This window comes from Perissodus microlepis, chromosome 22 (assembly GCF_051167445.1).
Source record: "Perissodus microlepis isolate ML-2025 ecotype Zambia chromosome 22, ASM5116744v1, whole genome shotgun sequence".
NCBI lineage: Eukaryota > Metazoa > Chordata > Actinopteri > Cichliformes > Cichlidae > Perissodus > Perissodus microlepis.
The window spans coordinates 32,290,340-32,308,321 of NC_140481.1; the positions used below are offsets into that span (position 1 = coordinate 32,290,340).

Sequence of the window (17,982 nt, forward strand, 5' to 3'; positions counted from 1 at the left end):
GAGCTTTACCGCCATCCCGCCGCCCGCCCGTCCGTCGGCGTTGTCAGTATGGCGGTACCTGATAAAACTGTGATTGTGTTTGATTTTGTTAGTGTCACCCAGATGTACTCGCAGCCCTGTTAGGACAGATTATCCTTCGGGTGGGAGTGCTGTTTTCCGTCTGTAATTTCATCATGTCAGTAATTCCTGCAGACTGCAGGTAGCGGTGAAACATCTTTTATTGCCTCTCCTGTAAAGGGGCCAGCTAAAATAACCTGAGGTAAAACTAGTCATGACGTCCTTTTAGTATGTTTCGCAGAACTCTTATATAACACGAGTGAGATTTGGATCTCTATAAGCTTAAGAGAAAGCTGCTGGAAATAGCCTGGCAGCTCTCAGAAGAGCTGGGTCATACTACCAGCTGTGTTAATGATGCATTAGCACCACGAGGTGCCCACACAAAGCCATCCTTTGATCAATCATTTAGCGTCCACACACACTTATGTTAAAACACACACACACACAGCGCTGGCGGTTTTTGTGCTGCATGATGACTGTGTGCCTGAGGGAGGAGGGTCACGGGGACTCTGAAACCAGGACGCTTTTAGTTTCTGAGCGCCGCCGCCGCCTTTAAAGCTCCAAACTTTCAGTCCCCGGTGGTTCTTTCAGCCGCCTCATTTGCATGTTCCTCGCCTGCCTGTTAGTCACCGTACCTGGGAACACAGCGAGAGCGCCGGCTGCAGCGTCTTCCCAAAGGGACCATTAGCATGTCAGGTGTTTCAGATCTGTTAGGCATGTCCTGATCAGTCGGCATCAGTGCTAATAGTGGCCTAATTAAGCTGATTGCTCTGACCACTGTGCAACCAGCTCTTACATTACATATCAGAGCTGTCCTTTTCCTCATTCTAACAATCGCACTTAACCAACAAGTGGAAGTGTTGTGCTTGTCCTACCGCCGTCCCGCTGACCTGGACATGGTCGCATTAATCAACAATCAGAGGGAGAAACCTACGCGCAGGATCAAACGCAGAAACCGGTATCAGACAACTTCAGGCCTGCAGTCACAGCAGGACATGAGGTGTTTCCTCTGATTCGTTTTCACCTCCTGATGATGGTTTTATCCCATCAACAGCTTTCCAAAGAAAATAAAACCAGTAAAGAGAATCTAACAGTAACTTTACATCATAAAACCCTGAAAACTCCCACAGGGTCCAAAAGCAAATGACTCTCATAGATTCTTATTACAAATAAAACAGAAGCATCGTGACCTGATTCGGCCTATAACAGTTCATGTTAGTGTGAGGGTCACATCTGTGAGGGCCTCAGTAATGCTGAACGATAGACGCAGTTTGCAGGAAACATGAACGTTGTGCTTTTCTGCACGTGCTCCAGCTGTGGGGTTAACCCGAGCTGCCACGCGCTGTGGAACAGGAAGTATGACCGCACAGACTACTCTGTGTTATTTACATTTCCCACTTTGCTTCGTTTTGAAGCACACAAGTCACACTTTGTTTGATGTTTTGGAGACCATCCATCCACCCCGGCCTCCTCGTTCATCAATCACACTGCCATCATGATTACTGTAGCAGATTATAGTTTTTAATATACTGCAGCAGGTTTCACCTCCTGAACTTAAACCGTTGGGTGTTTTTATGCTGTCATCTCATTAGAAATGAGCCTTTTTGAAAAGTTTTATATATTTTTTCAATGTCTAAAAACTCAGAGATTTTATCGACTAAACTGAAAATATTAGAGGTTGATCTTTGGTTTGTGAAGTGGAGCTGTACTTGGAGACTCGGTGCCTCATCCTCATGTCGTCTCACGTGTTAAAAACGGCTTCAGAGCTGCTTTGGGGGAAGAAAAAGTCATCTGAGCGAGTCCCCGAAGTCTGTTTTGGTCTCATTATGAATTACAAGCTGCCAGGCCAGCCCTACAGTAGTTTAGATCCCCGCTGATGACAAGACGCCTGCCGGTTCAGTTTGTTTGCAGCTGAGCTTCCTCTGTGCCAAAATGTACATCGCCTCCCTCCCCACGAGCCCTCGCCCCCTCCGGTTTGCCCTTGTTCCAGTAAAATGTCTTTAACCCCTCCTATTAGCACACTGGGCTCCTTCCAATCTGCCTTTCGTCCTCCTAATTTGTCATTTCATTTCCCAAGATATCTCCTCATTATCTTCTCTTTCCTCGCCGACTTGTTTTATGGCTTCCTCGACACCCTTTTCTCTCCAGCACGCCCTTCGCCGCCTCGACGTGCGAGCTGCGATGCAGTCAGTTAGATGGATGGATACAGTTTGCAGTTAGACTGACGGTTTGCCCTTGACGGAGGTGAAAATCAGATCTTTTTTCCCCCGAACCCTGCTTCACCCCACCGATCGAGTTACTTGGGTGTCACTTTCAGAGGAGAGTTCTGTGTCGTGGTGTTTAAACGCAGGGAATCCTGGGAGACTTTGTTGCATCCGTCTAAAATTGATACTCTAATGTGCACCAATTAAAGGAGGGAACAAAGGTTTGCTTGTTTTTGATTGAGGAAAAACTCACCTGCCTCTCAAAAGGACAATTTGCCGCTTCCTGCAATTTGCAAATCACTGTTGTCACTGCTGCAGTTTTATTATTTCCTCAATAATTACGAAGCACTGCCGTGCTCCAAACAATCCCCTGCACACAAATACTGTACGAGTAATTACAAGCATGCACGGAGGCGAGCTCAGCCCAATAAAATGGGACGCAGCCAAGCGGCATATGACTCCCCTCGTCAGAAGTTGGCCCGGAGTCCTCGAGGCCGACCCAGTGATGCAGCAAAACATGACACTGCTGAGCTCTTTTTTTTTACTTTCCTTTTTTCTTTTTTGCGAGCTGGCAGCCGCAGCGCTCTTCCTCGTCGACGGGAAGCGAGGCTGCCATCGCTGCTCGGATGAAAAGCTCGGGCCTGCAGCTCCGTCTGCCTCTACGCTTCTTACTTTCCCTCGTCCAATCTGTTTTCTCCAGCTCTGTTTTCCCTCTCTGTCGCCCCTTTTCTCTCCTTCCATCCGTCTCATTTCTCTCTCCTCCCACACTCTCGTGTCCTTTCTCTCAACCTCTTTACTGCTAAGCACTCACGCTTTCTTCCCTTCTTTTATTTTTTGGCTCCTACACACTCGTCTTCCTATACATGCACTCCCTGCTCTGTTCTCTCCAACTCCTCCCACACTCTTCTTTTTGTTTTATCTCCTTTACCGGCTCCCTCCCTCTTTTCCCACTTCACCTCTGGCAGCAGCTGGGTCTCTGGCCAAGTATTTTAAGCAAACGCACAAGGAGAGAGGATCTGAAAGGAGATTGAAGTATTTGCTAGAATTTGGCCCGTATTAGGGCTGCGTATTGATTGCTTTATTGGGTTATTAGTGCACCGTTTCCTGGAGTGCCTTTTAAGAGCAGCTTAACTCCCGTTTTAGCGTAAACGCGCACCTGGGCATCTCTAAAAGCTGTGATCAGCTGCTTGCTCTCACAGGTTAGGGTGGACCGATGCTGCAGCGGGTTATCCTCCGTGTCTGGAAATGTGGGTGTGGCACAGATTGGAGCGTTGCGTTGCAGTTTGTGTGGGTGTAAAGAGCAACAGAGCGTTTCCGCAGCCTCTCTTTGAAGGTTACTGGATGTATTTCTGCGTTAAACTATAAAATCCTAATTTAATGGACACAAAGTGTTTACTCAAGCCTCATTATTAAATAACATGTAAGTGCAACTCGCCTTTAAAGCAGGGGTGAGCTGGCTGGCTCCGTAAAACGATGCACGATGCAAATATTCCAAATTTTTCCCGTTGAGCGTAAATAAATGTGTCTCCTGAAGCGGAGCCAAGATTTTATAAAAGCTGGAAGCAGGTGAAAAACAACCGCTGCCACGCTCGGTTTAAAATTAGCCAGACAACAGGTTGTTGGATTATTTTTCTCATTTAATGAGCATTTCATTAGCAAACAGATGACGAACGGCACGAGATGTCTTTAGAAAAACGTTTCTCCAGCCTCATTAAACTCACGTTACAGTTTGGGATCCTGTGAAACGCTCAGCTACGTCCACGAGGCCTGAACCGGACACTTCAGCATGTTTGACCCCCTGTCTTAGAGTCTCTTCCGTGCCCCACGCCAAACTTTTGTATGGTTATGTTTGTATGTCCTTCACTGCATCTTCCCTTCAGCTGCAGGGTCGGTGGTTCAGTCATCATTGGTGCCGCACGGCGTGAAGGTCCTGGGTTTGAGTCCCGGCTGAGGCTCTCTCCTCGTGCCTGTGTGGGTTTCTTTTCACAGAGTAAACACTGTGGATGTGTGGGCGGAGATGGCTGGTAGAGAAGCGTCGCGGCGAAGCAGGAAGTAAACGGTGATGTGGCGTTCGGCTCGTTTCCAGCTCCGTGTTTTCAGTCTCAGACTGAGCCACGTCTCTTACGCTGGGACCTGGTACAGCGCTTTGGTCCATTAAGCTAATATTCTTCTGATTTGTCGCCCCTCTTAAATGGTGGGTGGGGCTTCTGTGGCTAAGATGACCATATTAGAAGTCCTCACACAGACTTCACTGATAATTGAGCACCGACACAGATTTAAATCGGGAGAAGCAGAACGGGCCTGCCCTTTACTCCTATCAGAGTCATTTTTAAATAATTTCCAAGTGAAACTTTTTAAACTCGTGAACTCTCCGGTACTCGGGCGCTACAGGCTACAGGTCCTCACAGGCCCCTCTGGTTACCCAGTAACCGAGACCTGACCCAGGGACCTGAGTTGGGCTGGGTCCAAAACCATATTCAGTCTAATCAGGTTGCGCGGGGTCGGGTCATGCTGTGCTGCAGCAGGTTTTAGAGGCAGACGGAGAGAGGAGGTGGACTCTGGATTGCATCTATTCGCCCCGCGGTGCGTTCGGTTCTTTCAAACGAGGTTTGGGACTGAAATGTTGAACTCCTCGAGGCGAGCGCGTCGGACACGTTTGGGTTCGCCGCCGAGTAGTTTTTTTATGAATTGATTGTCGGTGTTTTTATGCTCGTTGTTTGAGGAAACGCCATTAGCCGAAGCGTGCAATAAGCAGCAATGTAAATGCATGAGATTTATAATAACATAGGATTAGTTCAGTCTCATTGCACAGTGCAACAATTCAAACGGGCTCTGGATACTCTGCAGCTATAAAATGTGTCTCCCGTGCAGGCGATGAGAAGCTGATCAAGGCTGCGAGAGCATGAAATATGTCCAGCATTAAGTGACACATGGGACAAATAACAGCTTGCCCAATACTAATTAAGTGTTGAAGTACCCATTTTTTTCCCTGGCAAATGTGTTTTTCCCCCAACTGATTGGGGCACCTTTTCAAAGCTTCAACTTTCCTGATAGAAAGTGCACCAAAACCTCATTTTATTATCCGTTAAAATTTTACTGTCAAATGGAAATGTTTTCGTCGTCCTCTCATCTCTCTCGTTCTCTTCATCTGCTTTCGATTGTGCCTCTTACTCTCTGTTCCTCTGCTCTCTGCTTATCTTTCCCCGTCTCCCTTTTTCTTCCTCCTGAAACACTCTGTTGTCCCTTTCCTCTCCTCCTCCTCCTTTATGTTTATCTGCGTTCTTTTCTCGCTCTTCTTCTCCTCCATTCTTTCGCCGTCTTCTCTCTCTTTCTGTCTGCCAGGCCATGGCCTAGTTAAAACGTCTTCTGCTTTGTGCCTGTTCTCTTTCATTAGCTTGGAAGTTTTCAGACTCTCCCTTCTTTCTTTTTCCCCTTATCTCTGCGCGCCTTCGCCACTCTCTCTCCTCTCCCTCCTCCCATTTACCTGCTTTTTTCCTTTTGTCCTCCTTTTATTATTGCACTCTTCTGTATTTATTCACACCTATCTTCCTCTCTCTCCCCGTCTGTTTTTACCTCACTTTCTCCGTTCCATTGTGTGGATGATAGCTGTCAGGAGATCTCATCACTGAGTCTCTCTTATTACATGATTACAGGGTAATTATCCTGTGAAGTTGTCTTTGCCCGAATCTATGAAAGGCGCTTAATGTCTTTTTAATGGGGTTTGGAGTTTGGAGACTTTTTTTTGTCTTTTGTAGTTGCCGTGGACGTCTTCAATTTATCGCATTTACATGTGATTGGCCTGGAACGGCGTGTCCTGATTAAGTGGCACTCTGATTCATCATAATTTTCGAGCGTGGCGTCTCGAGTTGTCAGCCGGACTTCCTTTATTTTTAACTTCTGGCCTTCTGGTGTTGTCAGCAAACGCTGTTGCCTGCCAGGGCCTGATTAGACCGGACCCGACGGCGCCAGTGCGATGCTAAGATGAGCGCCAACAGACCTGACAGACCTGGCTCGGACATTACAGGAAAGGAGACGCAAAATATCACGTTGCTAATTAAGCTTGGAACCTCCCATCTTTGGATGGGGAGTTACAAAATGATCAGATCTGCTCCAGAGGGTTTCGCCATGACTTGTGGGCAGTAAAAATGGCTGACTTTGTTTCCCTAACATGGTTATAGGTACTCTGTAGCCTTCATACGGGAATGCTTGAAATTATTAGCCTAGCAGAGCCTGCGAGAAGCATCTAGAGGTCAGTAGAGTAATAATTACGCTCTCTAGTAACCATAGGAGCAAGTAATAAGTCCCTGTTTAAATTACAGATGTATGGGAAAAATCAACATCTAGGCCTGATAGTGCCATAAACCTGCGTTCTTTCTTTTGGCCCGCAGGGGGCGACTCCTCTAGTCTGTGGCCCTCGGCTCACTTGATCTGCGGCCTCGGTAACACTTTCCTGATGAGTTTGTGGTCTCCGGCGCTAGTTTCACGTCTCGCTGAACAAACATTAACCTTGTAAAGTTTTTGTCCCATTCCAGTAAAAACTTAAAGCAGGTGGGCCTACCGTCTGACTGTCAGGTGTGTGGCCACGGCGAACATTAAGACCGGACTTTACTAACCGATAGGTGACTACATCCATGCATGTTAGAGAAAACACTAGCATGGACCGTTCCAGGTTCTCCATGTGCAAAAAAGCAAAATAAAAGTTTTCCCGTCCTTCCCATGGCTGGACTTAATTTTCTTTGTGTAAGCTTTCATCAGTCTGCATGTTTTGGGACTTTGTGGTGATAGTTTTTAAGTTTAGCCTTGGCAGATTCACAGTGACAGCTTTCCCAGCTCTCCTGATAACTATTGATGAAAACTTGACTTTAGAAAAGGGTCCGGCCTTTAGTGCTGAACTTTGAAACCTGGAGCCAGTTTATGGACTACACAGTTCTAGATAGAGACTGTTTATGGTCGACAAATCCAGAAACCTGTTGTGTGTTTAAACGACCCGTCATCAACATAAACAGCGTCTCTGGTTTGGTAATCTTGTTCTATACGTTCTGTTTGCGGTCCTGCCTTTGTGGGTTTAGCTCGGTCTGGCTGCAACAGTTATATAGTTAATATAAGATGATGCAACCAAAGAGCACGTGTGTCCTACAACTCGTTTTTTTTCCTCATGCAATCATAAAACTTTGGTTCAGAGGACATTTTTCACTGTGCACTCGGCCAGTTTCAAACTTTAGTCGAGGTGTCCGTATTTTAGCCAATGGGGATCTGGACAGCAGGCGGTAACGCTGATGTTTGAGCCGTTTCCAGTTCATGGCAGGTCTGTTCGGACCAACCAAAGCAGTTTTCACCCTCTCAGCTCAGGGTGAAAGTTTGGATAGTTTTTCAGACCTTGGCACAGTAGCTGCACTTCCTGAGAAGAAACAGTGGATTGAACGGATGATCTTGGAACATGCAGTCCTTTAGAAATGACTCCAAGATATCCCTGACTTATCTAAGCTCCCCAGATTTTCACATGTCGCCGTGCATCGGTCAGTCGAACGATTTCCCTTTATGTGTTGGCACAGAGAATCCACCGTGGCTGGTTAGGACATCTAAGTGGGTGTATAAATGTTCTTGACCTCGTATATATTATTTTCACCCTGTGTTTATTTCAGGAAATCTAAAATAAATTAAAACTTGTTCACTAAATTATTGAGTTTGTTTCTTTTTCTCATAATCTTAGAGGTTGTGAAATAATTCAGCTCCAGAAAAAGTTCTCAGAAATTGTGAAATATGAAAGCCCAGCATTACTAAAACATTCATGTCCAAGATGATAAACTTTTGATTAAAACTGTATCCCTATAAGTGATTCTCTCCACTCTTTTTTCCTGTTCCTGTGCTGATTTCACCTTGCTCAAACAAAGGATGTTTCATCAAAAAGGCTTGTTTACCAAAGTGCAGATTATCTAGTTTTCCTCTCTTTCTTTCATTGCCCATCATGCACTTTCCCTGTTGTTTATCCTGTTTGGAGTGAACATCAGACACAAACATTATTGTAGTGACGTCTTTCTCTCTCCGACATGTTTTTCTCAGATTTTTAGCCCTTTCTAAGTGGCTTCCTCACAGCTCACTGAACACAAACAGTATTAATGTGTCGTTTTCTCTCTTTGTCTTCGTCCCCGCGCAGCTTGAACGCCGCTGCTGTCTGTGATGCCCTCCCATGACGCCGAGGTCGGTAGCTGACACTGCCAGTGAGCGGGAGACGCCACTGCACAACCGGTCCTGGGCCAGCGCCGTCAGCCGGTTCTCGCCCTCCCTCTCACACACTGGAGACTCCACATCCAACCGCCTACCACTTTCCACAACCTCCTGCTCCGTTCCGCCCCAGTAAGGACCCCCCAACGCAGACACGCTGACGTCCTCGACCAGCACCAGCAGCAGCAGCAGCCAAAAACAATATCGTCAACACAATCAGCAACACCAGCACCACCATCATCACCAGCAGCAGCAGCAGCAGCAGCCGCAATCATGTCCAGTCGTAGAAAGTCCTCCACCCCCTGCATGGTCCGGGTCATCAGCGACCTGCCTGATGAACAAGATGACCCGGAGGAGGTGATGGACATGGAAATATTGGCAAGCAAAGATGTGAGAGAAAATGAACCACCTGAATCTGCGAAAAAGAGTCAAAACCTCATGAAGGATAATGGAGATAATCCAGACCGGAAGGCATTTCCAAAACACTTAGACAAAGAGCAGCAGTCTGGATGTGAAGATCACCCCCCTGTCATCGAAGATGTAGAAGCCAGAGGGGGGAAGGACAAAGAAGCGCCAGAATCAGACCCGGTGTCCCAGAAGAAGCAGGGAAGAGGTTACGAGTGCAAATACTGCCCGTTTTCGACGCAGAACCTGAATGACTTCAAAGAACACGTGGACTCGAGCCATCCTAACGTCATTCTAAATCCACTGTACCTCTGTGCTGTCTGCAACTTCAACACCAAGAAGTTTGACTCGCTCACAGAGCACAACGAGAGCCGGCACCCAGGTGAGACGAACTTCAAGTTCAAGAGGATAAAAATGAACAATCAGACTATCTTAGAGCAGACAATCGAAGGCAAGGACAATTCAGCTGAATGCGACGTGACAAATGAAAAAGGTGGAAGCCACAGTAGCTCTGTGTTTCCACCTTGCATATCTACCACAGTGAAATCTCCGGGTAGTATGCACACGCTCTTTGGAGGGAGCGAACTGAAAAGCCAGCTGGACGGTTTGATCCAGAAGGACCAAATCACAGCAGTGAACATCAACGGAACAGTCATCATCCCTGAACCCACCATCGTCCAAGGGCTCTCCCATGTCACCCCAATGCTCCAGCGTCCACCCAACTTTAACTCTGTACCAAAAATAGCCGTTCCCTTGAACACCACCAAATATAACCCTTCTTTAGACAACAACCTGACGCTGATCGCCTCCTTTAATAAATTCCCATACCCAACGCATGCTGAGCTGTCATGGCTTACAGCTGCCTCCAAGCACCCGGAGGAACAGATCAAAGTCTGGTTCACTACCCAGCGGCTGAAGCAAGGTATCACTTGGTCCCCGGAAGAGGTGGAGGAAGCCAGGAAGAAAATGTTTAATGGCTCCATCCCTCCTGCTCATCACACGTTCACCGTCTTGCCTACAAGCCCCATCTCTCAGCCGTCTGCCAAAGCCTCACAGCAGCCCATCGTCCACACGACAGTCGAGCATCTCGGTCACGTCCGGACGACTGCGCCCAATGGGCTAACTGTAGTCACCACAAACTCCCCGGCAGGCTCTAGCCACTCCCTTAAGCGACCCCTGCCGACACAGCTGTCAACAGTGTTTGAGTCCAAGCGACCCATCATGGCAGTGGCGCCCCACTCTGGTGACCCTAAAGACAAGGTCCTAATGGCTCCTCCCCCACCACCTCCTCCCCCAAAAGGCCGCCTCCCAATGGCTCCACCTCTTGTTCCCGTGGAGATGAAAAGACCTGTAGCAGTTCCTCTGGTTACCACAGAGATGAAGAGGTCATCCGCTACTGTGCCTTTAATGCCACCGCCTCCATCGTTGTCATCATCATCTTTGTCTTCCAAAGGGAAGATTCTCTCGGCGTCAGGAAATCCCAAAACAAAGCCGGTGGTGTCTCTGCCCTCCATAGTCTTTCCAGAGTCGTTAACAAGGCCAATGATTGCCCCCCCACCGATCTCTGTCTCTCCGTTCAGAAACAGTTTACTTATTCCCCGTACCGTGCCCGTCCCTTCCAAAGAAAAACACCCCAGTTCTCACAATTTGCCAGCTTCTGATTTAAATTTGCCGAACTCCCCTCCGCTCATTACTTCACAGGTAAGGAGGCCGACAATTATCCAGTCCATCCGTGCTCCGGCTAAAGCTCCATCCCACATTTCAGCGTTCTCCTTGGATGGCAAGAAATTAAAAGAGCAGCAAGGAGTGGAGCTGAAAGCCAGCTACCCCAGAGGAGACAAGGTAGTCAGTCCTCTGCCAGAGGCCAATGGAACGTCTCGAATGGACGGGAAATGGCCCTTTGATCAGACCTCTCCTGGTCACAATAATGGAATCTTACATTTGGACGGTGGGGACATCCCAGCAGTACCAAAACCAGATTTTCAACATAAGTCCTCGGTGCTGACCCAGTTCCCCTTGCTGGAGAGGATGAAAGGAAAAACGGCAAAACAACTGAAGATCTTGGAGGAGAACTTCTTGCGGAACAGCTTTCCTACACACAGCGACGTGGATAATCTGTCGGCCATAACCCGCCTGTCTCATCAGGAAATCGACAGCTGGTTTGCAGAGCGCCGCGCGCTTCGTGACAACCTGGAGCAAGCCCTTCTGAACTCCATGGGCACTAAAAGGATGGGCGGCAATGGCATTGGTGCCATCACTGAGAAACAGCTACATCAGCACCAAGCACTGCAACTGAATGGGATTCACAAACCAAGCACCGGTGTAGGCCTCCTTAAAAGCTCTCCACCAACTTCACACCCCCTGTCCATGATTGCTCCTGGCACCATTGCACCTTCCGTCCCCAATCTGAATTCCTGCTCAGTGCCTCCAGACGGCCGATCCCTGGCGCTCCTCAAGGACGATTTTGCTCAAACGCGGTGGCCTTCCCCTGAGGAGTTCAGCCAGCTGGAGGGTCGGACAGGACTGGCTCGCGGAGAACTGGCCCGCTGGTTCACCAACAGTCGGCTGCAGAGCGGCAGCATGGACTTGGCAGAACTTTTTCACAACAATGGCGTGAATGGAGGACAGGGGCTGCCTATGTGTTCCCCTGAAAACGTTCCACCCAGCATCATCCAGCGCTGTCAGGAAGGAGCCGTAACAAACAACAACAGTAAGGTGCTGGAGGTTGAGATGGGCTGGCTGATGGACCAGCGCACCAGCCTCAACAATCAACAGCACGATGAGCTCCAAGACCAGTTTGCTGGCAGGTACTTAATTCACAGTTCTTTACTTTGACATGTTTTCTGTTTAGCAGAAATACACAGAATATAAAGGGGTTTTCCTCATACAGTCCAAGAGATGGCCTTATGGGTAGGGTTAACTAGGTTTTAGCCACATGCTAAACAATCATAGATTCAGAAATGAGAAGATGTTTGCTTTTAAAAGTTCTTTTAAATTATATTGTAAGAGTTCCATTTGGGTTTGCCAAATAGGTCAAATAAATAATTGAAAGGCAATCCGTTGTTAGTGGTTAGCCTCTTAGTCACCTCCAGACCTGGACCACTACAGACCCATCCATGGTTAGGGTAGGGTTTTATTTTAACCTCATGCTGAATAGGCAAATTTTCAGAAACCTAAGTTAAAAATTTTGGAAGGATTTTTTTATGAAAAGCATTTTCATTTGCTGTGGATGTCAACCTTATGAGGTATCTTCTAAGTACCGCTAATTTTGAAAGTTGAAACTTTACCAGCTAAGAGTCCATGGTTTATTTCCCTTTGACGACTTTCGGTTCACGTTTTGCTCGATAGTAAGTTTCAATCCACTGGTAGCCACTGGTCGTAAGTGGAAAGGTGTGTATTTTGCAAGCATTCGCGAGGGTTTGATGGAATATGCTAGCATCAAATTGGTCACAAAGAGGTCCACAGTGCTGCACTGAAAACCTCCTTAGAATTGTTTTGGTCTCTAACAGGTTGTTGCAGTTGTCTGTAATTTGCATGGAAGCCACAGACTTGTCTGTAAACATTTACCAGTTGGTGGCTTCCATACAGACCGGCCTGCAGGCCTGTGTAATGAATGTTGAAACCCTTTGTTTAACCAGTCATGCAGGCAGATAAAATTACTGTGAAATGTTTACGATTACATTTTTACATAAAGCAAACAATCAGAATAAAGAAAACTAAACTGTTAATGGAATTTAAGCTGCATGTCGTTCTTCATTTATCTGCCCTCGTTTGATCTACAAGAAGATTTTAAAGGTTTTAAAGCGGAGTGATGGCTATCATGATTCAACATCAACAAGTTAATCAAGACATCAATACGAGTCTGTGAAAACACAAAGAAGGAAACGCTCAGTCTCAGCCCGGTGTGTCGATCAGAGATGTGATTTAAGGTTTCAGTCTTACATTTGAGAAGCGCTTTGATTCGGTGCCCTGGGAACGAGAACAGGATGAAGATATAATGTGGAAGTTTTTCTGCTTTTGCTTTTTTACTGAAATGTTTTTAAAAGCAGGTTGTGTAGTGAAGGACTCTTACAATGCTGCGTAAGTATATGTAAAGTGACTGAATAATTTGCCACAATTGGCAGAGAAACAGCAAATTAAGCCCTGAAATCACGGATACGTAGTCCTACACTGACAGCTGCTGACAGCCCTCTATAATTCCCCCGTTTCTCAGTGTGACCACCTCCTTTATTATGTAGATGAAATGATGGAAATGAATATAATTTTTCATAAAGAGTCGAGTCAATCTTATTCCTATATCCCAGTCACCAAATTCCACCTCGCTCCTTCGCTTCTCCTCGATAATTCGTGCAGTCAGTGTTTACCGAACTGCACCCCTGGTACTTTCAGCACCGTTTTCTACCCACTGGCACCTTTTGTGGTGACCTGTGCAGCCAAAGTAAATTTGCGCTTCCCCTCGGCGGGCTTGTGCTGCTGTTTTCTAGTTGCCACATTAACATTGTTTTCAGGACATTAACCTACAAATCTACATGACTCTATTTAGTCTGCCTCTCCTTCAAGGAGCTTGGGACATGTTTGGCCAAATAACACAGCCATTACGTTGGAAACCAATATCTCCACTATAATTTGGGCAAGCCTTTTATTCTTCCCGTGAGCCTGCTCTGGGTTTCTGGCTCAGCCTTTGAAAACACCGCGGCGTGAACCTGCACTGACAGCACTCTCGAATCCTTCTGGCTGCTGTTTATTTCATAAACTCTGCAACAAAGCACGCCGCGTGACGTGCGACGTACGGCCGAACAATGCAGAGCGATAAAGGAAACTGTCAGCGGCGCTCAGATGGGAGTTCGGGGTTAATCGCGTCCTTTTATTTGCCGATGTAAAGCCTGATTTAAAGCACGAACGCGCAGCTCGTCTCAGTGTTCCCGTGGCTGTGACAGAGGCTCGTCATGTGCGGGTTCGCTCTGTTTCCACAGAATTTCCTCCTTCAGTTTTAAATTATTGCGGTGATTAGTTTCTCCTCGTTATAATTAAAAACGCTCCACTTATGACCCACTCGCGTTAAATATGATTGTGCGCAATCACCTCAGTGGCATCTTAAAAAACCTGATTGACAGTTCTTGTTGGTGCTGAAGGACAAACGACTGATTTTAGTCCAGTTTCTTTGTGTGGGCTGATCGCACTTTCACCTTTTTTTCATGTTTGCTTCACGTGTGGCTGCTCGTCACTGAGACACTGAAACTAAAACACTTAGTTTCCTTTAACAGCTTCAGGCTGTTTTTAATGACGAGAAAATCTAAACCTTCAACAATCTTAGGCCCAGGACGGCATTTATGCTTTCCCTCCCATTAATTTCACATTTTTACCTCACCGTTAATTATTTTTTAATCTTTTTTTATTGTTTTATTTAATAATCTTGAACAGACAGCATCATTATAGGACTGATCGTCACTACGTGACTCTAACGAGACAGGTGAAAACAGCGACAGGTGCCCTGTCTTCAGGGCTAGAGAGAAAATTATTCTGAAAAATGTCTGCGTTGGTTTTTCTCAGATGTGAAGTGCAGATGATAACTAAGAGTAACACTGAACACAGGTTTTAACTGCTGGCTGCACCAAAGCGTCCCCAGCAGAGCTCTGTGGGCACTCGTTAAACTCCTAAAGCATCCGTGATCCCACATCAGTCGACACTCTCGCTGTTTAAAATGTTAAAATGTATTTCCTGCTATGTGTTCCATCTAACGTGACGCTCTCGGCCCGACAGACTGAGGCAGCAGAGCGTGGCGGAGCTGAAGAACGGGGGACAGAACGGGGGCGTCCTCGGAGGAGTGCGGGAGGTGTTCGGGACCTGGCTGGAGGACTCGAGGCGAGGGCGGGAGCTGCTCGTGGACAGAGAGAAGAAGATGGCGGAGGACGCGTCTGGGAGGCTGACCGGATAAACGGTGAGTTTGAGTTTCGCGGCGGCGTTTCGGTGTCAGCAGCTGTCCCTGGATCTGCGGGCCTCGCCGAGCCTGTGAGGTTCGTTTCATCGATGCTTCGTGTTTTATTTGTGCTCCTGCTCGCCGATCAGAGGATGCTGCTGAAATGCTCCCGAGTCATTTCTGAAATCTTTGAGTTCAGCGACAGCAGATGGCCGCTGAAAGGTGCATTCACGGCAGAAAGTATTTAGCGCGTGTTATAAGGGCAGCGTTTTTTAATTAAACCTGTAACTGAATTGCATTCACTGGCAATAAAAGTGCTATTTCTTAGTTAAATGATTAATCACTTATTTTAGAAAATGCCAGAAATGACAAATGACCTCCTTTCAAGCAATTAAATGAAGCATGAATCACATCTTTCAGTGGTGCATCTCTGATTTTGGCCATTCTTCTATAGCAAGAGAAGCACAAATTACCTACTGTGTGAGTGTAAAAGGTGGAATTTTTCCAGAAACCAAACTTTCGTTGACAAACGTGGAATGTTTTTCCACTTCTGCATTGTTTGTATCTTTGCTCTCCGGCAGTTTTCTTCTTCATGTTTTTCCCTGTACGTCGCTGCTGCCTCGAGGTCAGTGCAGTCCAGCGGCAGGATCTCCACCACAACAAACAAACCCGCACGGACACGAACATCCCTCGCAAATAGCTACACTTCTAGAAAAACATGTGCTTTTTTTTGTGTCTTGTGTGTTTCTGTTGTTTGTGCTCGCTGAAGCCTTCCTGCGGCTGTCTTTAAAACACACTTCAGGTCTCACGTTCAGCTTTTTGGCTGAGGCTGTCTGCTGCTTCACTCTAATCTACAGAGTCGACCTCATTACATGAAATCAAACTCGACTGAGACCTTAAATTCATCTGGATCAAAGTTTTACAATCAGAGGCCAGATTTGCTTTAGTCTTAGCACAGTCATTCTGGGTCTCTGTTTAGTCACTTCCTGTTTTATTTTGAAACACTATTGAGCTTTATTCCCTCACCTGCATCTACTCACTCCCTGTTTTATTTTGAAACACTATTGAGCTTTATTCCCTCACCTGCATCTACTCACTTCCTGTTTTATTTTGAAACACTATTGAGCTTTATTCCCTCACCTGCATCTACTCACTTCCTGTTTTATTTGGAAACACTATTGAGCTTTATTCCCTCACCTGCATCTACTCACTTCCTGTTTTATTTTGAAACACTATTGAGCTTTATTCCCTCACCTGCATCTGCTCACTTCCTGTTTTATTTTGAAACACTATTGAGCTTTATTCCCTCACCTGCATCTACTCACTTCCTGTTTTATTTTGAAACATCATTGAGTCTTACTCTTATCTGTTCCACCTCTCACTCTTACATCTCAGTCTTTGTTCCTGTTAAGGGGAGTTCTTCCTCCCCACCATCACCAAATGCTACTCAAAGGGCACCATCACATTTTTTCACATTGGAAAAATAAATAAATAAATATTATAACGCCTTTATTTTACCATTTAAATCCCCTTGAGGTGTTTATTGTTGTGAACTGGCACATTTGAATAAACTGTCCTCGCCTCTCGGTGTCCTGCTGGGATTGGCTCCAGCCTCGCGGTGACCGGAGCTGGCCGCGCGGCGAGGAAAATGGATGGATGGATTGAAGTGAATTGAATGTGTGGCTGCAGGTTTTACCACCTACAGACTGAACTGATTTAACTCAGCGAAGCCCTCATTGGTCCCCCGTGTCCCCCCTCCCCTCCTCTCTCAGCCTGTCAGTGTTGAAGCCAACACCTCGATCCCAGGCAACAAACAAACCCACTCGAGCCAATCACCGTCTGTGTGTGTAGCTGTGTGAGTTTTGGCTACAACCGCTCAGCAACAAACACCAACTTCAGGAAAATTTAGGGAAAAAAACATTATTGGAGGCCCAAAAATAGCAACAGACCCCCCGGTGCGGTAAAGTTTGATAGATAAAAGGCTCCGCCTGGGGCAAAGTGTGATGACAGAGTGAGCCGGTTGTTCCCTCCTCTGTCTGTTCTGACAGAAGATTGAAAGTCTTAATGTTTCTACACGGCTTTCTGCTTATCAAAATAGAATCTGTTCAAATGATTTCCTCAAGACAAACGGCTGTAAACGAGGCAGACACTCCACTTCTTACGGTGTCACTTTTGAAGGACTGTCGCCACTTTCGGGTGCCTTCAAAATCAGCTCCTGACAGCTGGAATCAATAATCAATATGCAGCATTTTAAAAAACCAACAGTAAGTGTGGGAGTGGGAAATAAAACGCTTCCTGTCAGTGATATTTGAAAAAGGTTTCTGCTCCTTTTACCTGCCTCGGTTCAGTCCAAAAAAGGCTTTATTTATCCCACAGGGGAAAAAAGCTGAGGTAAAGTGACTCGTGCACATAATAATACAACATCTGAAAAAGTAGTTCCTTCCCACATAAAAATAACAGAGGAACACTGTTCACGTAAGGCGCCGGAGATAAATTACACCACAGCTTTGAAGACCAACTGCGCTACAGAAGCCACAAAGATCCAGAGCAGCGTAAAAAGTTATTTTTCCTTTCAGAAAACGCAGCGTACTCTCTGCTTTATGCTGTATTTGAATCAGACGCCCAGAAACTGAAACTCTGATCTCAGATAAATAAGAAACGGGTTGCAGCGCTCTGCTCAGCACTAATAAAGACGGATTCCAGTGAAATCACAATAAAATAAACCGTGACAGAGGAAAACCTCGATGCTGACCTCTACTGCGTCAGACAGGAAGTTCTGACAAACGCTTAAACGTCACGCTTCCTGCTCGACTTTGTGGTCGGTGCCCGACGATGTGGCGCCGAGGCACGGGCACTACCTGGTGTTTGGGTAACAAATATGAGGCGGCGTGTTCGCTTATTAATTATTAAACATTTCTAAAGAAGATGATGCATCACGCACCGTAAACAGTGGAGTGAGTTTGGTCTCATTACTGGCGTTTGGCTTGGAAACAGTCACAGTTGAAGTTATAGCGCTACCTTCAACCTTTAGGCTTCTGTCACTATCACTGTATCTCAAGACGAGCCGCGTCAGTTTCTCTGCACATGGTTACTACGGAGTTTGCAGGCTAACGGCATGCTAACATGCTCAGAGGTTAAAATGCATGGGTTTAGCGTGCTAATTAGCACAAAACCCTG

General features: G+C 46.5%; 1 protein-coding gene across 3 annotated transcripts in view; it reads left to right on the top strand.

Moving 5' to 3' along the window:
- Window positions 1–17,982, top strand: part of LOC146363584 (zinc fingers and homeoboxes protein 2-like) — a 128,291-nt gene that overhangs the window by 97,992 nt on the left and 12,317 nt on the right. For all 3 annotated transcript variants that reach the window (XM_084919792.1, XM_084919793.1, XM_084919794.1), the window contains 2 exons: window positions 8,416–11,695; window positions 14,649–14,826. In XM_084919792.1, coding sequence (XP_084775918.1) covers window positions 8,757–11,695; window positions 14,649–14,823 — 3,114 coding nt within the window. In that variant the 5' untranslated portion in view covers window positions 8,416–8,756 and the 3' untranslated portion in view covers window positions 14,824–14,826. The remainder of the gene's footprint in view (window positions 1–8,415; window positions 11,696–14,648; window positions 14,827–17,982) is intronic.